This window comes from Caloenas nicobarica, chromosome 2 (genome assembly GCF_036013445.1).
Source record: "Caloenas nicobarica isolate bCalNic1 chromosome 2, bCalNic1.hap1, whole genome shotgun sequence".
Lineage (NCBI taxonomy): Eukaryota > Metazoa > Chordata > Aves > Columbiformes > Columbidae > Caloenas > Caloenas nicobarica.
In genome coordinates, this window is record NC_088246.1 from 119676935 (window position 1) to 119704385 (window position 27451).

Here is a 27451-nt window from a genome sequence, read left to right on the forward strand (position 1 = left end):
AGCTGTGAGGGAAATAAGTACAGGCTTCAGTCTCCCTCTCATGCTTACGTCCTTCAGAATGAGAAGTTAAATGTTCATGTTTCTCCCATCCAGTTAAAAATGGTCACCTTTGCTATTAGTGTTAACAGCTCTCCCCACCACCCTCGAAATAAGTTAGCCTCTGCCAACTGAGAACAGAAAACCTCTGCATAACAGCTCCCGACAGAGCAAAAAGCCAGTTTTTCCACTCCTCGAAGTTTCAAAGCTCACAAAAGTGCCCTTCCCTGACACAGCAGAATTACTGCCTTGGATCACAGGCTAAATTAAACACACAAATTACATTCTCCATATAAACAGAGTTCTACATGGCTTAAATACCACGGTTTTATTTTCCTATTGGCACCAATCGGTACAGTAGTTCAGTTGAAGCTTAAGACATCTGTGATGTCAGTTGCTTTAATAGGCAGCACTGACGTGACCAGCTCTCCTTCCCAGACGTGAAGTGTGTTGGTTTCCATGGGGAGGATGCTGACCGAAGAATTCCTACCGCACTTCCTATCGGTTGCTTTGAGCAGCAAATACTGGCTCCATGGTGGGGGGACAGGGGTGGGAAAAGTCTGGGCATCCAAAAATTCACAAGATTACATCATCCTGTGCAACAGATTTCCCTGTAGCTCCCTCTCCCAAACACACACAACCTACCAAAAACCCTGCTCTACATTCCTGCCAGCTGGGTTGTGTATTTACAGAAGGGAAAGACATAATTTTTGCCCTGCTTGTTAGCTCCGTTGTAACAGTTTCCCCTCCAGCCCTAAGAAGCGAAAGGGACAGTCAGTCTAAAAGAGATTTCTTAGACTAATCATAGGAAGCTCGTGGCAATTTCTTGCCTCCCAAATTCCCATGCAGACTTAGACCACGTAACAAGTCAGAATATCGGTAAAGCAAAAACGGGGGATAAACGCAAGATAAACTGAAACCAAAGGCAGAACAGGCAGCCAATGAAGTTAAAAAATAAAGTATGCAGTAAACCATATTCAGATTCCCTAAGCATTAAAAATTGTACTTCTCAGCAAAACTCTTTATGTGCTACTAGCATGCACTACAATCCAGAGAAGAATAAGGCTCATAGGATAGTCACATTGGTGACTGTGTCATTCTTTGCACGGGTTTCATAGCAGTGACACAGTGACATGTGCTCCCTTTCTTCTACACCTGCTATTCTGTTCATATGAAAACACAAACCCCAGTTTCATGCTCTAGACTTAAGAGATTAACAAAAGGCATCATTCTCCATATGGACTATCAACTCAAAACATACCACTTTTCAGCTCAAACAGATTTCATAGAAATTCTTCCTCAAGGTTTGCACAGAAGGGAAAGCACTTTTTTTTTTTTTTTTTTTTTTACTGATTAAACAGTGACCCTGGCCTTCACAACTGCCTTCTCTTTATTCTCTTCTCCTATCAAGGGTCAACTTTGAAGCCAGACAAGAGGCATTAAATCTGTAAAATTCCTACTTTAGGAAAACAGCTGTGAAGTTCCAGACTACAGACCACAGAGTAACAGACCCTCTTTGAGCTCCTAACTACCCTTAAAGTTTTTTAACTGTACGGTTTTCTCAGTGCCTGAATATCTACTCCAGGGTAGGAAAGGGTGAAGCAGCTTCATACTTAATTCATGCCTTGTTCAGCACCTGGAAACAGGCAGCTCGTCCCTACCCCAGCCTCGCTGGCAGAAGATTAGCAGCTGGTTATGCTGTGTCATTCATGCACCTCCTTCCTTTTAAAGGATTAAGTTATATCTTGTCAAAGAGGAGAACAGCTTCCTCGTGGGAACTCAGGAGCCACACTCCCAGTTTCCTTGTAGTCAGTACTTAGTGCAGCTTCAAGTGGTCAGCGACGTGGGACCAGAGCGGAACCTCGAGTGCAGCCCTAAATACACCTCAAATTCCCAGTTGGGGATCAGCCTTTCCCTCTCAGCCTCCCAGTGGTTAAGTTAGGCAGCTTTTAAGACCTTTCTCCCAAGCACTTAAGTCTTTCTAGCGTCAGACAAATGAGCCTGGTGCTCCACTGTACCAGCGGAGATATAAGGCAAAGTAAATCAAGCAATTCCAAGCAAATCAGCTGCGATTTAGCCCACCTCCCAGTCTTCTGGGAACCAGTTTCCTGGCTGCTATTCTACCCTACTCTCAACTGCAATCTCTCAAAAAGTCACCCTCCCCAGTTAATTTCTTTTGTACAAGCCTCTAGAGGTTTTTTCCCTAATTGATGCAACCCGGATGAGCTTCTTTGCTGCCCACAGAGATCAGAAACAAGCAAATAAAACAAACAAACACACAACACCACACCTTACAGTGGATGCTTATAAGGTCACAGCTGAATTTCAGCAAGTTGCAAGTCTGCAGACTTAAAGTAACAGCCAAAAACTGTGAAAGTCTGAGAGGAACGTGTGATACTTCAAATCATCAGTTGTACTGCAGGTTTTCCCTCTCTCCTCCCACTCCCTCTCCCTTCTCACAAATAAAATGTAGAAAGTTCAATGCTTAGGCAAATCTTAGATTTTTTTAAACAAGGGTAAGATTATACTCATGCTCAAGTCAAAGTAGAGAAGAGCAAGACTGATGTATCTAAAAGTATACACCTCTTTCCACCTTGTATCTCACTGAGATAGTATTGAAAAATATGACTATCATCACAAATTTTTGTTTCCCTTTAAGGAACTAAGCAAATCCCATGAAACACAACAAATTTTATAGTACAAACTGGTGTCCGCACACCATAAACTCTTATTCCAGGTTGCAAAGCAAGAGAGAAAATGCAGGTATTTACTTACCATGAAGTTCTGGCACATTATCAGACTCTTCCTCCATTACTTGGAATACTACTACCCTGTGGACTAACTCTACTGTTCTCATTACATCAAAGAGCAGAAGCCTTTGAGAGCTGCAGACACTACAGCCATTTCAGACATTCAGCAAAACTGGAAAGTGGATGGGAACTAAAACAGAGTTGGATTTGGTTTCACCAGAAGGCTGAACACAAACTTTGATACATCCAGCCAAACTGAACTTCAAGCAAATTCTACAAATTCTGTACGTGACTCCCGAAATCTCTCATAGACATCAGGGTTGTATACACAGAAAGACAGAAGCAGTCTCACAGTCCTCTGATTTTAATTTATGAGGATGATAACTTTAAGTAAATTAGACACTGCAAAAAAGTCTGGCTGACTCGAGAGAGAGAGATGAAGTTGAGAGTGAAAATTGTCAGCAGTGCAACCTGATGAAGAATTGCATACTGCTGTTTCACTAGAAGCTAAATTTGAACCATCTCCCTACACTGAAAAGGTATTTCTCATCCATAGCTTGCATTCTGGGAAGCTGCCGGTGCATGATACTAGAAAGCAACTACCGTATATATTCAGTGCTCCTTGGGCTCAGGACAAACTGCTTAATCAAAAATTAAGTAAAGGAGCAAGCAAACAAAAAAATATGGGAAGACATATGTATATATTCCTAATAGTTATAAAACAAAATGTAAAGTAGAAGAGATTCTTCAATACAGGTGGTCAGACAAAAAGGGAATATTTCATGAAATTTAAGGAAAAAGCTGCTGCTTCACCAGACTGGATAATGGGGGGAGATGAGGGAACAGGAAGAATATCTGCACACACAGGTGCAAAAGAAGTAAGTAATTTTTGCCAGCAACTTCAGTGCCTGCATTTTGATCCTGTGATTTGATACTGCACTGTACATCAATTGAGAGGCATTTGCCAGAATTTAAATAGGCACAGAAATGTGGAATAATAAATAGATAGGATCACAGAGAAATCTGACCACAACTAAACTTGTTGGAGGTAACTCTGTGGGGGAAAAAAAAAAAATAAAAAATGAAGAATATAGATATTTGCTCACATATGGAAGAACAGTTCATCCATTATTTCAGAGGTACAGGTTTGAAAAATTCAGGAATATGAAGACAGTTTCCAGACTACAAAGGTGTGATTGCCTACAAGAGCAAAACTCAGCCTTTGGTAGGGAAAATGGACAGACCATTTAAACTAAAAGCAAGGAGATAAATATATTTTAAAGCCTAATCATTTCCCTGGCAGAAAAAGCATGGAAGATGCTATAAGGGCAATTACAACTGTTTCAGACATTACTGATCTCAGACATACAGCTGAAGAGGCACACACTGCTCATGAAAACAAGTGCCCTCTCGCTCTGCAATACCCAGGCACTACTCTATACCGAACAGACTTTCTTCTATTGGTTTACAGGGAGAAAAGAGTTGCGATTCTCAGGAAACTTCACACAGTCAAGTATTCGGAGCTACAAAAGTCATATTGCTTTTTAAGAAGTGTGAAGACTATATGCTGGTGGCAGTGCATTTATTGGCAGTACCTGCAACGAAAAGCTTTCAAACCTGTAACTGCTTTTCAGATGACACAACCTTTTTCAAGAAAAAAACAAAACAAAACTTCGGTACCATGATGTTAAGCATTTTGTTCTGTTTTCTTCCGAGGACATACATTCACTCATCGCTTACCAGCCTACAGACACGTGGCAGCCTGCCTCTCTCAGAAGCACCACATTTGGGTCCTGTTCTCTACAAGTTATATTCAGTTCTACAGCACAAAAGCCCCAGGAGAACGTGACAGCTGAGTGCCGGGTTAAGTTCAAAGCAGAACACAAATTAAAATGCAAAACATTACTTCATATCAAGGAGTGGTGTACCTGTTGGCTGGAATCACTTAAGTTCTCTGCTCCAGAGCAGTGTCCCTCCCTGTCTTAGATCTCACCCACCTCTTTGAACTTAAAAGTTACCCCATCAGAGCTGTACTGCTCCACTTACACAGAACAGGCTGAGCTCTCCCTGGCACCACCCGCTGTTCCCAGGCAGGCAAAGCCCCAGACAAAGGGCTTTTTGTCCAACATCACCTTCCTTGACCAGCAGACACTATTAAATTGCACTTGATGGAGTGAAGAGGCTAAACTGGATGTAAGACAGGGAAGCACTCCTCTGTCTCCAGAGTAGTACAAGTTGGTAGCAGATACCATAAAGTCATCAAGCAAAGGTCTAATGTTTGCTTGTCTCTCCAGAAGAGAGCCGTACAGTATACTTACAGAAGACCTAACATACTATAAGCATCTAAGAGTGCTCAGTATCATGAAAGTCAAAATCCAAGCTCTTCCAGATCTCGGGTAAAACTGGTTCAGGGTGGGCACTGAGCAAGAGCAGCTGCTGTCACCATCTCAAGACAACTCGGAGATGCCTAACTCACACCATACTTCAGCACTCTCCTCCCTCAGCATCCGATGTCTGACTATCCCAGAGTGGGCAGCAGTAGGCTTGGTGAGACCACAAAATTGTGTCTCAGAGGCAGGGATGCCTTTGGACAGGAGAGAGACACTTCTGCAGCTGCACGTTGCGAAATCTCTGGAAGCTCTCCTGCTCTAAGGTGGCAAAGGCAAGTTCACTCTTGAGAAGACCTGCAGAGAGCATCTTCCTCTGTGTTACCAGGACAGAATGAGCAGCAGGCCCATCAGGCACCGCTCCATGATTAACAAATCAAACTAGTAGAAACAGGTTTCAGTAGGACATTCATCGTACACCGGTTCTAATACCAGAGAAGGGACTTCTGACTCATTCCCACCCGCTGCCCCACCTGAGAAGGTTCACATGACAAAGTTTTATATTTCCTCATTTAAAAGACATTAATTAAGCTATCAGCACACTTAGGTAAGCAACTGGACAGGGCACCAGCGATTACTCTGCATTAGCAATTGCACACCTTCACTGTGAGGCGAGGAGGTGTGAGTTCACAAGAAGAGCATTTCCAACACTCCGGATGTGTTACAGCATGGCACACCCTGGAACAGGGTGTTACTTTCTAATACCTTAATAAAAGTATTTTCTTTATTAGCTGCCTCCTATGAGCACACAGATGGCAGCACTGATGCAAGAGGTATTCCCTCCAAACCTTGGACAAAGCTGAGTAGAAGCTTAAACAAAAAAAAATGGTAGGGGTTTGGATTTTTTTTTTTTAAACATAATTTCAATGGATCAGTTTTACTATTAGGAGGGAAAAACCCTCAAACAGACAAATGAACCATCAGTTGCAACAGGAGAGATAAGGCCCTAACAAAAAACAGTAAAGGTCATGTTATGATTTGATTAAACATGGTAGTGAGTATTTGGGGCAAAATAATCTAGATGCTGCCAACCGATCCCCAAGTACTTTATCTTTTGTTGCATACACTCACCAATGCTAGCACCGTCTTTGAAAGAAAAGACTACACTGTGTAGTACACACACACACACACACGTGGGTCATCCTGCAGCCCTCCGTGCTGCTTTGTCCATACAGCAAGTTTTAAGCAACGACATCGAACTCCATCAACTTTTAAATCGGTAGTCTGCACACATAAGGAACTGTAGGATGGGTGTCTGCAGGACTGAACCGGGCTGTTTAGAGTCAGAGCAGAAGACCTCTGCAGCTAGAGCTCATGAATCCTCCAAAACTCTTCTGATAATTTTGAGCTATATAGCCCTGGAAGGTAACACAAGAAGGGTCAGGCAACATCTGAGGACCACAGTGTTCAAGTCCCAGACTATGACTTCAGTTGCTTTCAGTTATCACAGAATATGTTTGAGACATGGCCATCAACACCCCTGGGACAAATCTTCCCATGCAGCTACCTCTGCACAGGGGAATAAGAGGCTTTCCTCTTGATGAGCAGCAGCACACTGAAGTCTAGTTCTGCAAGTTGCCAGCATGCCCTGTATCTTCCAAATCAGATCATAAAATGGTATTTTCCAGAGGCTACTAAGGGAGACATTTATCAAGGTAAAGATTACAGAACTGCCTAAGGCAAAACTAGTGGTAACATTTGACACCAGCAGGGGGGTAAGGATGATACACACTCACTTTTAGAGTAGAAATTTAGTATTAAGGATATCATAGCATCAGGAACAACATAAAACTAGTTCAGACAGAAAGCTGGTAAGACCTTGTTGTTAAGTATCAAGTGTGAATTATGGGTACCTGAGGAGAGCAAAAGCAATGTCCATACGTTACGATGGTTTACCTTGCGCTCTTGTGAAGTCTGCTCTCTCACGTCAAGACAGGGCACTATCAGGACAGTAATTTTGATCCACTCTCCATTCCATATGCATGTGAAGACCTCTTTTGTTTTAGAAGCCAGAAACACATTGAACTCGATGCTACATTAACTTCAGCTTTTACTCTAAAGAGAAGCAGACTGGAAAGAGTATTCAAGAGGGAATTGTTAGACTAACAGCTGTCATATATGACTGTTCTTTGACAGCAACAGCAAAAATTAACCATGTCGGCCATTCTTAACAGAAACAACCAGGGTAGCAGTTTTCCAGTAGGGAAAGGACCATCGGCGGGACTGCAGAACTCAGGTTCTGTTAATGAGATTTCACTTAAATGTAAAATACAATATTTTCCTTCTTTAATAAGGCTTTATTGTATTTACATTTAATAAGTGTATCAAAACCTGATTTAGCAAGTAGCAAGATAAGATTTACTTCATACTCATATATATGAGTGATGACTTTGTGGTACTTAAGCCCATAATCTCAGAAGAATAACATCAGTTTCAACTTCCCTTCCTGCTCAACCATTGCAACCAAAATCATGCTGCAATTTGCTACGTTAAAATTCTGCCAGGGAGAAAAAGAATAAAAAAAAGAAAAAAGAAAAAAGTTACTCCATTAAAGCAGAAACAAACCTGGAAAGTAATTTAAAATGAATTCTTTTATTCAATGTCTAAGGGTCATTTTGGTAGGCAGTAAAGCACTAATGTCAACTGTGTGTTCATAATACACGTTTTACCTGACCGAAGTTTAAAAGTTAAAGCATGCAAAAAGTCAGTTCTAGAATCCAAAATTTATACAGCTGTACAGTTCACAAATATTTGCCTATGAGGACGTAAAAGCCCCTCTTTAAAACCAAAACCCAATGGCTGTGCCCCATGTAAACATTCCATTAACTATTCTACTTGTGCTTTGGGCAAAGATGGGAAGTTCTCTCCTGCAATTGCTGCCTGACAGTTCTACCTTTCGGAAGCAGCATGTTCTCCTCAGAAATATTATGATTCCGGAGTGCTTTCTAACTAAACCTGCACGTGCTTAGACACATCTCTCCTTTCTTGTAGGCAAGCTCATCAGACATGCTCTGGTACTGCAAGTGAGCACTGACTGTTTTTGTTCCAAAGTTCCTTTGGCAGCATCAGAGCTCATCACATATTCAGTGTGTGCCCTCACTACATGGTGGTTCCTGAACTTTTGTGTATTTTCATCTCCTTAACAAGGGGTTTATGGCAGGGAACTTACTGGAGAATGTTTGATAGCAAAACATGTTCTGCTGAATGAACACACACTCTCTTCCTGCACTAACACAAGCCAGGAAGAAAAACACATTGATACTTTTGCAATATCTCAGGGGACAGATTTCGATTTTGCTGGTATCTATGTAAACTTAAGCTATGTATGATAAGTAAGGAAACCCTGCTTAGCAGATCTTTGTTAATTTCTTATAAAATTAAGAACCGAGCTTTAGTAAACTTCTTAAGATCCAATCTTCTTTCATGTCAATAAGCAGTTTATTTTTTCTTCTCCTTCTTCCAGGAACCACAGTGAGGATTTTAAAGTGCACCATTCAGTTTGAAGAGAGCCAAGTACTTATCTGGTCACGGCACTGAAGCTTATGCAGCCCAGAGGTATAAAAAAAAAACCCCCAAACAAACCAAACCAAACAAAAAACAAACAAACAAAACCAAAAACAACCACCACAAACTAACAAACAGAAAAAAAGAGAAAAAAACCCCAACAACCCACAGTGTTACTAAGCACAAGCACTAGAACCTGTTTATACTTAGAAAGTTTGAATTCAGAGAATTTTAAAGCCACATATATTACGACACTATATGCCATCATACCAAATCTTTTAAATATGTCTTAGAAAAAATAACCTTACAGAAGTGAACTCCAAGGAGAAAGAGTATGTAAGAAGGCAACTGGAATAAGTTTCATCACTGAAACAGGGTGCATCGCTTCAGCTGCAGCACTGGTGAGATTGAAACAAAGCATTTCAGTCAGCTCTTGTACAACTCAGCACACCCTCGTTGCACCAGCATTTTAAAGAAGGCTGTTAAGAGAGCTGAGTAAATTACTCAATTGATAACTGGCTATACATACAACCGAGTAAAACATTAAGCCCCTGTATCTGCTTTGTAGCCATGGCTCTTCCAGTTCACACTTTCCAGCTTTTGAAATTTTTGTATCTACTGCAGTAAGATAAGCACTTCCCACTCATATAGTATTGTTCTATTCAGCTTGTAAATAAGGACATTAAGCAGTAGGAAACAGTATTAAAAACAATTTCCTAGGAAAGTAAAAATAATTTGAAAACATAAAATAAATATGGATTAGTTGCATCATATTTACTTGGAAAAACAGCATTACTGCATCATCCAAAAAGGCAGACAGTGACAAGGAACTACCACAGAGGATTAGTGTAAAACTGCAGTATTATTAAGGGTCCCTGGCTTTTAACATGGAAATATTAAAAAAATCCCCTCCAGCTTGAGTATGCAATGAAGTGTAAAACCCATTCCATCTTTGACTGAACATTTCAAGGCATTTTCAAACTTTCACACATTTGTCACCACGTTCACAGATGAGAAATGCTGGCAATTCATTAAACTCAAATTGAAACCAATTCTTCTATGTAGCTACACGTTATGTCAATGTGCTTCCCAATGAAATACATCTATTTAGCAGCCCTGGGAGTAAGTCAGTATTCTCTTGCGCTCTGTAACATTATTAAAAATTAAGTCACAGTCACCGCCACCAGAGCCTTAGTTTCACTCTGTCAAATAAAGTGATCACTGTAAGTGGTAGACAATTCATTCTCTTTGAATTTGTATTTCAGGTCAACAATAGCTTTACCTGCATAATGTACAGGGATTTCTATCTTTGGCCCTATGACGTAGTGACCCTCCTCCAGACTGTGAGCTGTAATTGTTGTCCACTGTCGACATGAATGAATCAGAAGATAATCGGTCTCTCGAAGGCCTTCTACAGCTTCTCCTGCAAAACAGATGTAGGTCTTTAATAAAATCAATCGATCACACTTACTGCATGAAGAATTTGGAAAACTTCACAACAAACATTTTATTCTTATTGCTGCTTATTTTTTCAGACCTTTTGATATTTAAAAATCCAATTAAGTAAGTTTCAATTCTACGCAGTATTCACTTTTGCAATGTAAGCACTTTACCTTACAGAAAACAAACACAAAGCAAAACAACTCAGTGCATAAATACAATACCACAGAGATGCAATTCAGATTACTCAGCAGTGGTTCTGGGGCTCCTTTTTCATCTTTCTGCATAAACAGACTTTTCGTATCTCTATGTCTGCCTATCTCATTAACTACAAATAATTCAGAGCTGTTTCAATTTTTAAGGGAAAAAATACATTTCCGTATGTTGAAAGATCGTCACACTACCCTACAGCCACCTGACGCCAAATCTTGTTTGTCACTATGGAGTAACTGGGTATCACAGTTGCAGATACAGCAATTTCAGCTTCGTCATTCTATCCCTCTGCAAGTTACTGCTTAATTAGCCATTCCTATATCTGTAAATTTAATCCTGCCACTTGAAAATAAAGAGAAAAAAAAATGTTAACACACACCAAAGTCTTCTCTCAGAAATAAATACAACCAGAAGTCTCCCAAGAGCCATCTTTGCAATGCCCTCTGTTGTACTGTGGTGTCTGCCAAATCCCTCCCAAACCCTGCCAGAGATCCAGTTCTCCTTTCTTCCCCCATCCGTGCCAAGTCCTCTGCATTTCCACCAAGCACCTGATCAGGACCGGAGTGCTTTGCTTGGGTTTGCAGCAATTGCAAGAACCACATCAAGACACACTGCTCAGAGTGCCAGCTACGCATCCCAAGCATGATACACGAACGAAGTTTCATAGAGCAGGCAAATTGCTCTTACATACCCGCAGTCCTGCTCAGTACGCTTGTGTGTCAAACACACAGAAAACAGCCTTTCTCCAGGTGCCTTTAAAGCAGCCATGGGAACTTTCGGGAACACTTAGCAGGCACTAAACAAGGGCCATGAATAACGAAGCTTTCGATTTCATTTTCCCTCTGTCCCACCAGCCCTCTGCAGTCACAGTCAAAAGTAAAGCAAGTAGTTTAGCCCTAGGATCAAGTTTGGACAAAACCCATCCCCTTCAGCTACTAAAACAAACTGCACTTTCTCTTCACTGTCCTCTGATACCGTGGGGTCAGTGGAATAATGAGACTTCCCTCAGCCTGGAGCAGCAGACATTTCCCCTGTTCAGTCTCTGCAGAGGAGAGATGCTTCCCATTGAGCTTCTTTTTGATTTTTTTTTTTTTTTTTAACCACACCAGGCGATCTTTTTCACCATAGGCAACAGCTACTACACACCCCATTCCTGCCTGATTTCATGCTCCCATTCTATCAGAAAGTGCCCTCCTACACGATTCAAAACACAGCAACTGGCGTGTGTGAGAACTGTTAGATTTTAAATCAGAAGAAACCATTACAACCATCTGCTCCGACACTCTCTGGGCACAGGATTCTGCTCCTTTCCTCCAGAAGCACGGGTTTGGCTAAACAAGGGAGAAGTCCCTCATAACCTGCCTGCAGAGTCCAAGAGATGGACTTCCCTGGGTCTGCTGTCCCACAGCCTGTTGAACCTTAAAAAAAAGTTTCCATTTTGCACATTTGGGGCTTTAACTTACAAGCGTGGTTAAGCTGCTGTTATGGGGGAACAAAAAAAACCCAAAGGCGTACAGAGCCCATCAGTACCAGTGATTCTTGCTCCCATGAAGGTACCATTTGCAGGTTTCCTTCTTTTCCGCAGCACAGAAAGCAGCTTCCAGGTAAGCAGGACACTTCAGGAACTGGTTTCCAAGTGCCCCTGGGACCACGGTCCTTGGCAGCCCAGACAGACAGACAAGCTGCTCCACACCAGGTCCTGCTACCTGGGAAGCACCAGCTCTCCACCCACCCTGCGCTGGGAGACAGGACCTCGGGAAGCCAAGGGAAGAGCAGCAAAACTGCTGTGCAGGAAAAGGAGAACTCTTCGGTCCTTTCCACATCTTGAGGGAAATTCAGATATATTTGCTAGAGGAGTCATGCACCTGCTAAATCTTACCAAATCATCTGACCTTGAACATCTCCTGTTCTCTGCTCACAGGGCAACTCTTAATATGTATAAAAATTATCTTCAGCTTGCTGCAGAAGAGGGTTACAATTTGGTGGGAAAACACAATAATAATAATATATGGTGTTTTCTGAGACTCATGTTTCAGTTCAGAGAGTTACACTTATGCCTTCTATAATCCATGGCAGCAAGTAATTATTCCATCCCACAACAAAATAAAACCAATGACACCTAAGGGAAGAACTAGTATTTTACCAGTTTCACTGACAGTGATAAACAAATTTTGAAGAAAACAGCACCTCTGATATTCTTTTTCTTTGCCTTACAATCTATAGGCAAAATTTCAGAATGTTACCTAAAGGAAGGCTGGATTCTACATCCAGGATTCCAGGGAAATAATTACAGTGTGGGTCATCCTCAAAGAATCTGGGAAAGATATTCTCAGGAAAATAAAGACACCCATTATGAAAAGGTGCTTCCAGTCATGGTTCACATGCCACAGTCTGTTTAAGTGGTTACTCCACTAAAACTGGGTGGGACAGGTGAGCGTAAAAAGAGATTACTAAGGCAGGCCCAAGAATGACTACGTAATTAAGTCCGCAGCTGGAAGTAGCTGTATTTTTTAAACAGAACCTTGGAAACCACAATTTTTGTTGCACCAATTATTTATTCCAACTGATTACATCGGAAACGAATTTCATGCTCTGCCACGGGAGTTTAAGCCGAAGAGAGGAGGTGGAGCAGATGCAACAGGCAGATCACAGTCCCTCCGGCTCCCGCAGGCAGGTCTATCCCTACCAAACCTTGATCTTTTCTAACCATAGGCTAAGCCAGATTCCTGGGGTTGCTTTACGGGAAGAGGCCACTTGTCACCAAAGGAATGAATGGACTTGAAAAAACACCTGGCTAACGATGGCCTCCATGCTATAGGGGAAAAATACAATGAAGAGTCAAACGTGACTGAAGACAACAAAACATGGCCATACATGCTTTCTTCTTTCTTCCGTTTTCCTCTAGTCTGTCTCTCCACTGCAAGACTTGCTCTCTGTCTCCTGGACAGGAGGACCTTGCAGGCAGGAGACACCTTGGACCCCAGCTACATGTCTCAGCTCCCAGCCCAAGCACAGCCCAGACTTACCCCTTTACGCTTTTCTCAGCCAACCGTACCTTGCAAAACAGCCACGTGCATCCGATCTTATTTGTTTCCTCGTCTCGGTAACACAAGTTATGCAAGCCTTTCATTAATCACATTTTAACTACGTGGGATAGAACTAGGCAGTCCTCACATCCACCAACTGTGCAACTCAGTTCTCACCTATTCAACATACTCCTACACTGCTGCTTACACAAAAAAAAAATCAGATGCCATGAGAAAACAGGGAACACAGGCCACTCATCTTTAGTAACAGTTTTGTCTCTTACGATCAAATATGGATTAGCTCTATCTTCTCACCCTCTCCTCCCCACCCCATAAGCCTGCAATATAATTAAACCACAACAAATAACCTACAGGTAAGTACTTGAGTTGTTTTTCTTGCCCCCAAATAAATACCACAGAAGCAATGAATTATCACATGCAATTCCCTACCCCTCCCCAAGTTGCTTACCTCTTTCTAAAATATGAGTCAAGTTTATTCATAATAATGCCTGATACTATGAAACCCATGATTCTCTAACAGCACCTAAACCCCAAATAAAGCATCCGCACCCACCCTTGCCTGACAATAAAAGCCTCACACCTCCACGCTGAAGTCAGCCAGTATGTTCCTGCACAAGCTGTCCTCCTATAAGCATCCTGACCACAGCCAGTATTTGGGCTACTTTATCTTGCATCACCGAAGCAGCACCGCAATAGCTATTCATGTGTTCATTGCAAATAAGATGTATTACCAGTTTTTTAATTACATAATCCATTTCCATACAATTCCTAAAAACTACAAATATTGCAAAGCCCACCCTTGTTGAAGGTCAATTGCAGAGTGAACGCCAACCATGAAAATAAAATTGTTCACATGTTGATACAGTTAAAAATGATATAATTGCTTAATCAAGATTCCCATGCTTATTAAATACCACCTACATTAAACGCCAATGCGTCTTTAATAATTCTTTCCAGTTCCAAAACCGGATCATCCACATTTGCCAAATCTTGGCTCTGTGATTGTAAACACTCCAATCTCAAATTAACAGTTAGCAACTGGAGCAAGACTGGGAGCAGGATACCTCGATCTACAAGTTCAAAGATGAATTTCTGTTCTCACTTGCAGTTTTTAGGAACAAGGTGAGAAAACAGAGCGTGGCTATAGGCAGGGACCAAGTTTATGTATAGCAATGCTGTGGCACAGAGGGCAGTTAGTTTCTTTTGAAGCAAGCTCTGACCTCCCCCGCACGTTGTTGCCACCACTTACTGTCTAAAGACACACACTTTTATTTAGTTTAGCATTTCACAGTTTCCAAATGTTTGGAGTAAAGCCTCGGGAGAAGAACTGAAGACCCCTCTGGTTTTGAAGGGTCTAAGCACTCCCACCTCCTCTTCACCTCCCTCTGGATCAATAATTAAAGAAAGCTTGTCTCATTAACAATCCATAAAAGAAAATTCATGTAGGTTCCATATATTGTGGTTTGCCAAAGACAACAGTGACTTCTCAACACCAACCACTAAAGAAAAATTCTAAAACAAATGAAAAAAAAAAGTTAAGGTTCTCTTCCTAGCATTGAGAAACTAACATTCAAGGCACTGCAAAATGTGCAGGCCAACATGACTCATTCACTCACAGAAACTACACTGCTAAAAATAAGCAGTGATCTACAGGAATATAAACGCTTTATAATGCCACACGCTTTGTCATCTTGGCTAAGAGTTTGCATCACTGCCTTAAAGCATAAGCTTTGCATCTGGAGACATTAAAATAGTAGGTAACAAGCAATTTGGATAAAGAGAAGAAGTCGCACGCGAGGTTCCAGCAACGTAACAGATACCATTTATGTACGCCAGATGAACTAGGCACCATCTCCTCCTGCCAGGAAGATGGTTACGAAGGCATTCCTCTCATCTCATTCATCACAGAGGACTGTAAAGTGAGCTTAATGCTGCCCCTTGCACATCAGTTCAAGCATGCAGAATTTACTCTTCCTGGAACAAAAAGGCTTACAGAAAATAGCTAGGAGCTCAGAAGAAACTTCAGATGCCTTTTGTGAAATAGCTGGTGAAGAAGTTGCCTGTGAAACCCCAGGGAAAACTCATCAAGACTTTGGGCCATGCGTTTTCATTAAGCCTGAACATCATCTGCATGCAAGGTATCAGATGCCATACAATTAAGTGTATCACCCACCCTGTTTTGGTCAGTTAAATAGGTAGTAAGTTTAATTATTCCATCTAATGTTCCACAATCACAGAACGTATCATTATATAGGAAAATCTCAGCACCATTAAAAATAATTTCAGTGGGCGTGCAGCGAGCTACCTACAAAACCACATAAATGAGTAACTTCAACTTTATCCCCACTTGAGCTTGCACTAACATTTGCTAGGAATGAAGGGTGAATTTGTGGAACAGCAAAAACAAGTGGCTGTCTGGTCAGGTCAACATGTCTGCTGTGAAATAACTAGGATGAACTGTCAGCATGTGGCTAGTGTTACCAGGGGAGACTAGCAACCAAGGGTTATTTTGCAACAACTAGAAGCTAAGAGAAAGCAGAATGATTAGAAGCCGGGGAAAAAAAAAAAAAAAAAAGAAAGAAGTGAGGTTCTTACTTATTTATCATGCTATCATCACACTGAGGAGCCTTACACAGTATCTGCTTCACTGGATGTGAAGCTTCACTGAACTTGCCCTGGCTGAGAACCAAGCAAGCCACGCATTAAGATACACCTTAGCGTTATCCTACAGCATCATGAAAAACAAAGCACAGCCCCAGCCAGTACGAAATGAAGTTATAATCTATGGTTTAAAAGAAAACGAAAAAAAAAAAAAAAAAAGAGATGGTACCATGAACTTCATGGCTTTGTGCAAAGAGATGTTTCAGGTCAGAGGAAGGTCACACTGCTAGCACAAATATAAATGCCAGAACTGCTTTTCCACTCCAAAATAAGGAATCTACAGTGCTGTACACCAGTCGACTAATAAAAGCTGTCTTGTTTTTGGAAAAGCCAACCTGTGTTTCGATAAACATTTGCTAGTCACATAGCTCACACACGGATTAACACCTTTAGTCAAATTTGATTTCTTTTTGTCTTATTGGAAGATTCACAGCAGGTAAAACAGAAGCCAAGGCCTCCTCTCAGCACAAAAGCTCAGGGGTCCCCATTCTCAAAGTGGGGAGCCCAGCAGTGAGGAGACAGCACACCTGAAGAGAGGGCGGACTGTCAGAAACACCCGGCTGGGCACAGCCAGCACCCAACATCTGTGGGCACCGCGCACACCGACCTCAGCCGCCTCGGGAATGAGGGTCTGTAAGCACCAAAGGCACCCTCAGCCTGTCCAAGGTAGGCTTAGTGGTATCGCCAGGTGTTAAAATCAGGCTGAGTACCACAGCATCCTTTCACCTTTTTTTTTTTTTTTTAAATCTGTCATAACTTATGGCCATTCTCAGCTGGGAATATGTGTTTCCTTTCCTTTACACAATCTTCAAACACCTCCCAACACTTTGCTTCTTGTTCAGCCAGTTGGTAGTTTGGGCTTCTGATCTCTTGAAACACAAGACAACAAAAACCAAGGCGTAACCATCCATAAAAACCAGCAGGCAGCAACTCCTTGTTCCACACAAGACAAGTAAGTCAAAAAAGATCAAGGTGTTTGTCAGGCTGCATTGCAAAGATTTTTCACTGTTCAGTCTGGTCTCATTTGATGCAGGGACACATGGAAACATCAATAGCGTTCTAGAAGCACAGCACTGAATATATTGCTTTTATGTAAGTAAGACAAGTTATTTGAGAAACACAATCAAAAAAACCCCAAACTGTTAGCATGGGCAATATGCTACTGGAAGAGAACTCCGAGTAGTCAATTTTCCAGTATCTTTGAGGCTTAGCATCTATTTTTACTGGAGTCTGAATTCAAAGAGCAGCACGAATTCTTTCACTTAGGGGACAAGACTGCTCCTAAATAACCTTCCTGGTTTTAATACCTGCAACAGAGGAGAAACAAAAGAAATGAGTATGTGACAACTCAGTAGAAGAACCACCTACTATATTCTATTTGTTAATCAAATACTTGTAGTGCTGTCATACATGACCATCTGACAGCAGTTGTTTTTTTGCTCCCCTTGATGACAAGTGAGCAAATGCCCTTCTTCCCTTAGAAGCATGGATTTCATCTAGAGTCATTGAATAGTTTCGATATTTCAGGCAGAGTGAAACTGCAACAGTGCACAGGAGAGCTTCCATCCGACATCCCACCAACCACAGTGCTTTCAACCTACGGTCCTTCACCTCCAGCATTGTCATATCACTGCAGCAACACTGGCAGAACAGGTGCCTCTTCTCCTACAGATCATTTCACTAATGCTTAAAGCTTTCTTCTTCTAAATTCTGAGCTTGGAATTTATGTTTTGGAGGAAGAAACACAAAGTTCTTGTTAGATCAGAATAGTCACATTAGGACAATTAATTTCATTTTTTTTTTAATTATCAGCAGGTCGTGCAACCTGCTAAGCAGCTTACTACTCCTCATGACGAATAACTTCTATCTGAACTCTGAGGGAGGGTGGCGGGGAAGAAATCAAACCTTTTGTTTTCTGCATGCTGCATCATACTTCAGAGTATCTGTTGGGTATATATCTTTGGAGACATACCTCAATGAATATCAAAGACAAATATTAAATTAGGGTGGTTTGCTTGCTTAAGCTTTGGCACCGTACTTGGTTTTTCAGTCAAATCTCAGCAAGCTGTTCAGCCCACCAGTGCCATTGCATCTGCAAAAATAAAACTTGCACTGGTCTATGACATGGGTCAGAGGAAAAAGTTGATTAGGAGAAAAACACCAGATTTTTCCAGTTTGAAGTAGCAACAGTAATTTATATGGAAAAAATGCACATCCTTGTAATGTTGCCAGAAAACCCCAGAAATGTTTTATTACATGAAGAAACCCACTTGTGGCAACACTAATAAACATTGGATCTATAAGGACTGAGAATTTTATGGACTTTTTTTGTCACTATGACTGATCAGATGCTTGGAAGTGTTACTCTTGCATAACACACCTAATGGGAGAGAAGTAAAAAGAATATGTAATTGTAGAAAACACTGCTACTACCAAAGAAAAACCTGCTTTGAAAGCCTCTCCATGTTATCAGTGTCACTGTCATTCCATGCTGACACAAAAAAAAAAAAGTTGATGAAAAAAATTATCTAGCTGATCAGACAAACTTCTTTGTTTACAGAAAAGCAAAACAACTTGCATGGGAGCGTATCATGCAAAGTCTAAATACAGACTGCCAGTGAGTTAAAAGGGTAAATATTGTAATTTCTAGGAGGAAATATTGTAGTTTCTAGGAGTGAGATGAGGAAGAGGAAAAAGAGGGAAAAAAAAACCCAACCCATGTTAAAATTTAAAATACCTCAGGGCTATAAAATGTAGTGTACTAAATTTTTAATTTGAAGGGGGCGGATTCATTAGGAAAGCCTGACAGTGGTCTCATCTGACTGTCTGTGTCGGAACATATAGAAATAGATGAAAGCAGAGGGCACTGTCCCCAGCTGCACAACCTTTTGAGCTTACAACACGAAGACACGAAGATCTGGAATAAAAATTGCAGTTCTGTCCAGGACTGTTGATAATCAACCTCGCTTTTCAGTTTCCCATCTTCCTTCTAAAACAATTTCCCGAGCAGGTTTAAATATGTGCTTCCATCCTGCACACATCTGTTTGGGTTGGTTCCTGTTATCTGGATCAACCAGTATTTCTGTCATGATTCAAACTGCAATCAAACACCCCTCTCTCTAAAGAAATCCAAAGTAATATTGACCTGACCTTCCATCAACTGCACGGACTACACATCTTTCAGTGGATGAAAGGCTTCCCCCGACAGCAAAAGGATTCATACTCATTCTGATTTTAATAAAACTTACATTCCTCCTTCCTTTGCCAAAAGCAAAAAAAAAAGGAAAAACTTGAAACTAAAGCTGGGAACACTAGGCAAAATTAGTTGAAAATCTTGTGTGCTGTCTCTCAAATTAACATTCAACCAGTTGATCTTCAGAGTTGCTTTATACTTTACAAAGGAATTTTTTAAAAAGTGCTTTTTTCTTTTTTTTTCCCCCAAAAATATTTTATTTGAGCCACAGGAGAGCCCAGGCATCGAAGCCACCTCAGGTTGTGCCCCACAAACTGACCAAGAGCTCCAGACCGCCTCTTCGGTTCTTTGCTGCGGAGGCTGTGTAGGAAACGCCCAGAAGACTCATGCCGCTCCGTCCAGCCCAGATGGAGACACTTGGCTGCCCAAAACTGCTTGTCTGCAGCAAGGTCCATCACCAGCAACTACACTTCGTCTCAGCCATGGACGGTGGAGGGAGAGACACTGCATCGTCTCACAGCTTCAGGAAGAGCTGAGCAAGATGCAGCTACCCAAGAAATAGTTTGTCCGAGATTCAGCCTCTCCCCACTGCACACCTTTTTCCTTGGATGAAACACAACTGTTGTTGGCTACGGTTGGCCACGCTGCAACAACTGTGAGTCATGTCTGAACAAGAGGGTGTCCAGTTTGCTTCCCTGACCCTGCCTGCTTAGCGGGGAAGGGGCGAGGACGGCATCGCCCTCAGACTGCCCGACATCGCTACTCGCGGTGCTTTGCTCATTGATGTAATCCTTCAGCCTCGCGGGACTGTGATCAGAACTTTGGGTGACCACTCAATATTTCACAGTCAAGTAAAAGGAGATGAAGCTTTACTTCTGCAATTTCCAGTCCCTCTGCAAAAGCCTGATACAATCAAATTGTTTCAATCCAACTGATGCTGAACTCAAGCTATCACCCACTAATACCAAATGAGAGAGCAGAGACTCCCATCCCCCTATTCGTTTTACGCTTGCCAGCAAGAAGACAGATTTATTTCTTTAGGATTAGCATTTTGCTTTTGGAATGACTGGATATACCAGTACTGTTGCAACAAATCAGCATAAACCATAATCTTGTTACAAGGATATGGGACAGATTAATCCACTGAAAAATCCAGTTTGTTCCAAGACGAGCTTTTCTCTAGCTGCAAATACACAGAGACAGCATCTCAGTGAGTCTTCAAAAAAACCTGTTTGACCTACTGCAGGGAAGAGCAGCACAAATATTTTAAATAAATACTAAGTGCAATTCTGGTGCCACTGCCACTGATGGTAAATGCTCTGCTGACTTCAGCAATCTCGCAGTTTAAACTTTGGCATCTTGCTTTCTTTGTGTTCATAAGAAAAATAGTGGGGGGAAAAGAAAAAAAGAAAGAGAGTAACAACACAGATTTCATTGAGCTTTGTTTGTGTTTGTTTCAAGCCTTCAGAACAAACATCCTGGAATGAGAAACCTTACTTTTTATGAACTCAAACCAAACAAGCCAAAACACATCTTTCAACACAGACTGCTCTCCACCCCCACATAGGGGAAAAAAAACCCACACCAAGTACAACAACATCCTAACATTTGCATTCCAAAACACAGTAACTTTCTGCTGCTATCGTAATTACTCTTCTTATTAATGCTGAGCATCATCAGCTGTAACTCCAGATTTGCTGTATGCTCACAACAGATTTAGCTGTAAGATTGATCCAACAGAACAGTCAATCACCATGGTTACTTACAAACCACCCTAGAAAGTCTCATCAATTCTTTAAACTAATCTAACACCATGCAACATGTTGAATAGTGCCAACTATTTATCATGCTATCTTATATTTGAAGGGAAAAAAATAGAATCAATTAATTGAAAACTGAGATTCTTATGGAAGAAAGTTTTCTGGTTTTGAAGTCACCTAAGATCCCATATCTGAAGCATTAAGAATAAGAGCAAAGAACATGAAGTTTAACTACAGTTAAAGTGGTCACAGGTTAGAAATAATGAGGAGAAAGCTAAATAGCTTTTCATTGCATGCCATAGAGGTTCCAGCCTAGTTTAGTGTTACCATAGAGAGGGAGAGGAAGGAATTTTATGTTTAGTTTGTTTTCCATTTTGAATTCCAATTGCCAAAGTCAGAGGAGAAAAAAAAAAAAATATTTAAAATATTTGTCCTTTGCAATCAAGGCAGCAGGTTTGGAAATGAGGAACCCAAAGCGTAGCTTTCATAAGCAGTCTGATGAGTCTAGATAAAGAGAATGACAGCACTACCTGACAAAAAGAAAAACACGGCAGTAATGAGGCTTCTGAGCAGCCTGCTGCCATCCAAATCAGCTCCTTTAAATGCTTCATTAAGACAGCCGAGGTTTTCTTTCATTAGAGGCAAGCACTCCTCATGCTAGAAAAGCTCCTGCTCAGATGCATCTATAAATATTGTGAGGTCCACCAGAGGATACACTTCCAAGTGTCTGTTTAGCATCAGGTGCCTAGTTGGGAAAGTTTAATACCTAAGAGGCGAGAGGTCGGCATTTAGCATTGCACTACGTGCTTTTACTGGCTTCTATTTATTTCCAAGCACAGCTACAGAATGGTCACTTTAATTGATAAAACTGAAGGCAGCTGCGCACCTTAGCTGCTGCAGAAATCATCTCTCCCTGTGTAAGTTGGCTGGGAGTCTGGTCAGGGAAGTCTTGGCTAAAGCTCCCCAGATTCAGGATGGCAATGAAGAAAATTTAACCCTATCAACCTCATGAATTTAGGACCTAGAACCAAATTCTATATCGCCTTGGCAGACAGAAAAGCAGCTGATTCATTCAGACTTTTCCTGGGCACAGCATGAGAGCTGGGGAGCTCTCATTGTCAGTTATTTATAATTAGATGATATTTTAAAATAGTATTCAAGTAAACATGCTCCATCCTCTCATTATATACCCCAAGTCCTAAAGAGACACTATGCTGCTTTGTGTTGCACACCAGTGATCCCTGTTTGAACTTAGGGCATCTTGAACAGGCTCCCAATTAAAAATAAAGTAGCCAAAATGCAGGAGCAGCTCAAGCATAGTTTTCTTTGGCTTTGAAAGAACTCATCATTACACTTTAATTTGCCTCTGGTTTTTTGGGTGTTTTTCGGTTTTGGTTTTGTTTTTTTCCCCCAGCCTGGGTAAGGATGGAATAAAAACAGCTGGAAGTGAGCGAAAGTTCAGCTCTGCTCTGAAGTGGGGTTGCCACCTGGCTGCTTGCCCAGTGGCCTGGCCCATTTCCTTTCCCTGTGCCCTCGGAGACCCCGCAGGCACTGATTGATCGCACAGACATGGCAACCGCTCGTCGGGGCTGCTGCTGCCTTTGCATTTTAGCTGTGTCCATCCTACCCCTTCTGCTCCAGCTGGAAAAATTCAAATCTCACTACTAAGAAGGTGATGCCTCTTCAAATGCGGGCTGACCGCATACCCGCACAGAAATTTTGGACGTTCGACTGTGATTAGGCATCTCTGGTTTGGCTACATCCCGGTACAGTAAGAGTATCTGAGCAATGTGAGAATACTAACAAGAGGAATGCAATCCAAGCCGCACCTAATTCTCTTCTGATCAAGAACAGCCCTAATCCTGAATGCAATTTATTTCCATTGTTTCAGAAAAATCTACACTTAAACCATAAGGTAGAAAAAGAATGGCTTTGTTTTTAATAATACGCAAGGGATAAGTGAATAACATCCTGTTGATAATATTTTTATCATCTGAAGAAGGCACAAAAAAAAAAATAAAACCCTCCTGTGAAGGGGAAAGCTTCTCCTTCCGATGAGCAGCATGCAGAATGGAGAGTGAAGTAAAGCCCATCATGCCTCACTTTCCCCTTGAGGGCACATTTATCTTTGCCCACAGTCCATTTGGTCTCAAGATACTTGGTTATATATTGACAGGAACCCAAATGATATTTGACAATGCAACCCATAAAACATGCAACAGAAGTGATCTTTTTCTCCAGCTTGCCCTACATTCAGCTGTGGTAGTGCTGCAGCTTTGCTGCTTGTCTACAGCCACATCCTGGGTTTGGTGACTCTAATAACACACGTGTAACTAGTCATATTTTGTATTTTTGCATGGAACCCTATGGAACCATATCGCCACTCCAAGACACATACGCATCGACACTCTCTATATCTTCCTGCTACGAGTATAATGTAGCTTCACATTTGGAGACACAGAAAGAAAGAATGACCATAATGAAATTATTATATATAAATGCAACTCAGATAAGATCTTAGATATTACCCAATGTGTGTGGTTATGGCCCCCTTCAAAGTGGAAAAGTGGCATTTTGACATTTTAATAAACAGAAGCCTGAACAAAACTGTTAAGACAGACGCAGGAATAATATAATACTTTGGAAACCAGTCTTTCCAACAACAATACACACGTAAGGCCCTCCTTCTCTCTAGTCACATAATAAATGGACAAGGATTACTATTATTCTTACAAATAGCATCTCCACTCACTTTCTGTAAGTCAAGCAAGTAGTCAGTGCTGTCTGGCAAAAGGAAGCATTACATGCAAAGCCTACCAATTCACATTTGAGTCCTGCCAGCAAAACTCCCTTTATTGAAGTTAAACCAAATAGCACATGAACAGCAAAGTGTGAGACTCCACAGGGGGAGATCCTGTGTCATCTGCACCAATATAAACCATTCCTCTGCAGTGAAGCCCAAAACACCTCTCTCTTTCCAACAACGAGTTGCAGTTCCAATTTCTGGTCTCGGCAACCAGAAACTTTCAAGTCTCTAGAAGCATCTGAAATAACTTTCCCTGCTTGTTTTCTCACCTCGGATAGCACATACACAGTGATCACTCCGAGTACACGCACAGCCAAACATAATGCTGCTGTCTGGTCCCAGAAACACCCCAATTTCTTCCAAGTTAAGGGAAAAGAAGAGGGCACGGAGATAAAAGAGAACAGTAGGGAGGGATGGAGAAGCAGAGTTTGCACAGGAGCTGTAAGAAGTTGAAGGACAGGAACACAACAGCAACATGCCAGTAGTGCTGGAAGAGGTGAAAGAAGGACTATCCTATTTAAAGGCAAGAAAGGATAACAGAAAAATGGAAGAAGCTACTTGCACTGCTCCATTCTGGGTGTTTTACCTCCCAGTGACCTTCAAAACAACTGCAGATAATGTTGCAACATCTACTGGAAGCCCACAAGTGCAGGTCAGTAGCCTGGAGGATGGACTGAATGGCACAGACTGGAGCTAAGGGCTCCTTGAATCCAACCATGCCCCAAAGGGATGCACTGAAATAGGCAACGGGAAAGCTGGACAACAAGATGATCTATGCACATCTGCCTTTTTATTCCCCCTCTCTAAATAAAAAGTTTCCTTCATCTTCCCCTCCTCAATTTTCCTTCTCTCATCTCCAAAGTGGTGAGATGCCAGGAAGTAACAAGAATAGTCAATGCTTGCTTTTAGTGGGCAAGTAAGTAAAATTGCCAGTTGGAACAAAAAAAAAAAATTAAAAAGCTACAAAAAGAAAAACAAACACATGGGAGAGGGTATCCGAGCATTTGTGGATTACTTTGAAATAGTTCCTGGAAGTAATTTAGTAACTGAGCGTTTAGACTGCATGACTCCCACAGGCCCAGCTCGCCCTGTCGCAGCCCAGGTCGCTTCAGCGCTCAGCAGTGGGATGAGGGGGGACGCCTGGACAAGGGCAGAGGGCACAGGTGTGAATTAGGGTATGCACAGGGACCCTTCCTCGCTCACACCCTCAGGTGGGTCTCGAGCACACAGTCTCGCCCTTCAGGACAGACTGAATAAGCAGTTTAGGGCAGTTTATTCCCAGACTCCCTCCAACCAGCCCGTACCCTTCTTGTGATGGAAACCACAACCCCGTGCCCAACACCTCATCTCCAGAGGATGCGCACCCCTGTACTGCACCCCAGCTGCTGCTCCCACCACCGGCATCTGCAGCCCCCCAGCCTTTTTCTAGAGACTTGCCACCCACCGAGCTACATCCTCACCCATGCCAGGTACACCTTTTGCCACAGAGGCTCAGAAACAGCAACCAAAGCAGTGTGCGATGCACATCAGCCAGTCCAAAGGGCTTTCAGTCCCTTACTCAGTTTTTCGTCCCACTCCCCCGGCTCTGACTGTAAGGAGAAACCCCCCAACTTCCTCACTGCCACAGCTTTGCCAGTAAAGTTTCCCTTGCTCGTTTCACAAATACTGTTGCAGCATGTTGTGTTATTTACATCTGAATCACTACAGTTCAGCCCTGGCATGAGGTAATTCCAGTATCAACTTAATCAAATTAAGCTCTCAGGCACCCTCCAGCCTCCGAGACAGTATTTAAATCTTTATCCTTGGTTCTCTTCAGGAGCCCAGTGACATTCTCACACGCCAAGGAAACATGGACTAATCCAAGTTTTCTGGGATGACAGCTTGCACTGGAAAAGAAAAAGCAAGCAAACAAAAAGCAAGCAAGCAAACAATTTTACGTTTCCTGAAGGTTTGCAATTCCAGGAAGGTCCAAGTGACCCCACACTAGCATCACAGTACCTTCCCTACCATTCTTCCTCGTAAAATTGCCTTCCACTCCTCTGATAAGAGCGGACCAGCTCTTGCCTGGGTATGCATATGCTACAGCCCCTGGCACAGGGCTCCCCAGGTCCCCTGAACCCCCAGTTCCAGCAGCGACCACTGGTCACTTCGGGTGTGCATCGTGGCTCGATCCAGACACTTGCTGTGTGTTTCGCAGGCCCAGGAGCATCTCCCTCCTCACAACAGACTTGGTCTGCAAATGTGACGGGGTGATACACCATGCAGCAGCCGTATAGGAGCTATCGAGACTGAGCAGCTCTTCTTGCTGATGCGATGCCTCAGCCAAGTGTGCAGGTGCTCTGGCAAAGCCCCGATATTAGCAGTTTTATGCTGACGTGCACAGCACCACAGAGATTGCAAAGCAGACGTGGCCCCGATCCTCAGCAAAGACACACTCTTCAATCTGCTTACGCACCTCAGTTTTACATTTCTGCGCTAGGCCTTCAATTAGCAGATTTGGCTCGCAGGTGGAGGTGCAGTGAAGTTAGCTCTGCAAGCTTTTTATACTATAAATGGTATGAAAATCGCAGACCACAAGTGCTACGCAAAACTCGTTCCAAAGGGAAGCACCATTAAAAGCAAAAATTTCAGACTTGAAATATTGGCTCACTGGGTTTTATGAAGGTTGGCTTTGAGTCATATGCAATCCACATTAAGATGATGAATATTTTCCTATAGTGGAGAGACTTAAGCTTCCCTAATCCAACCAACTTGTTACTCCTAATGCCAAAAGGAAACACAGCAACACCCATGCCCTTCACTGCTGACAAACCGCCACTGGAATGACTGGAACACGCTGTAGCTCTTCCCACAACTTCCATCGAAGCCTGGAGCACCAGACCACATTGTCCAATACCCTCCAGCGTTTCGTCTTGGCATACTCCCTGGAGTTGCCTTTGCTGGGCTATTACAGGGAGTGCCAATTCACATAATCACCGAAGCCAGGAACACCTAGTCCCAGGACAACACTTGCAGACAAAGCATAAAACAACAAAACCCTTCTTTCCTACGCTACACTTGTACCATTCCTTACTAATGTATCTTGCAACAGCAGCGTATGATTCATCACACCACATTTGTTTTAAGATTAAGGGTTTTACTAACTGTTTGAGACACCTTAATTCCTTTGATTTTATGTATATCTTGTGCCTTATCTGAAAGCTATATGTAATTTAAATGGAGAAAAAAAAAAAGCTAAGACAATAAGCTTCCTCTAGGACTTTATCCATGGATTTAAAGTTATAGCACTTGAATTTCAGATAAGAAAAGATGAATGGTGTTTCACCTTCCAAAACCTGAACTAGAGAATTATCCAGGAAGAGTTTGTCCAGGTATGTACACAAAGGCTTCACCTAACAGAGCCAAAAGTTTAGAAATTGAAGCAAAGAGCTCCACACCTTGTATGGCAGAAAAGAATATGAACATTTATTAAGCGCGTAAGAAACAAGAGCAAGGCACCTATTTTGCATCTTAGCAGCCCTGCCACACTACCAAGATACTCCAGCATAGCGCAAATAGCATACTGATTAAAGAACATATAGTACCCACTATTGTACGTTAAAATTATTGCCAAACATGAAAGCAGCTCAAAGAAATAATGGATTTTAAAGTGTA

General features: G+C 42.0%; 1 protein-coding gene across 1 annotated transcript in view; it reads right to left on the reverse strand.

Moving 5' to 3' along the window:
* GAREM1 (GRB2 associated regulator of MAPK1 subtype 1) overlaps window positions 1-27451 on the reverse strand; it is a 104523-nt gene that overhangs the window by 71052 nt on the left and 6020 nt on the right. Inside the window, exon 2 of the mRNA XM_065627241.1 lies at window positions 9960-10100. Within this exon, the coding sequence (XP_065483313.1) occupies window positions 9960-10100 (141 nt within the window). The remainder of the gene's footprint in view (window positions 1-9959; window positions 10101-27451) is intronic.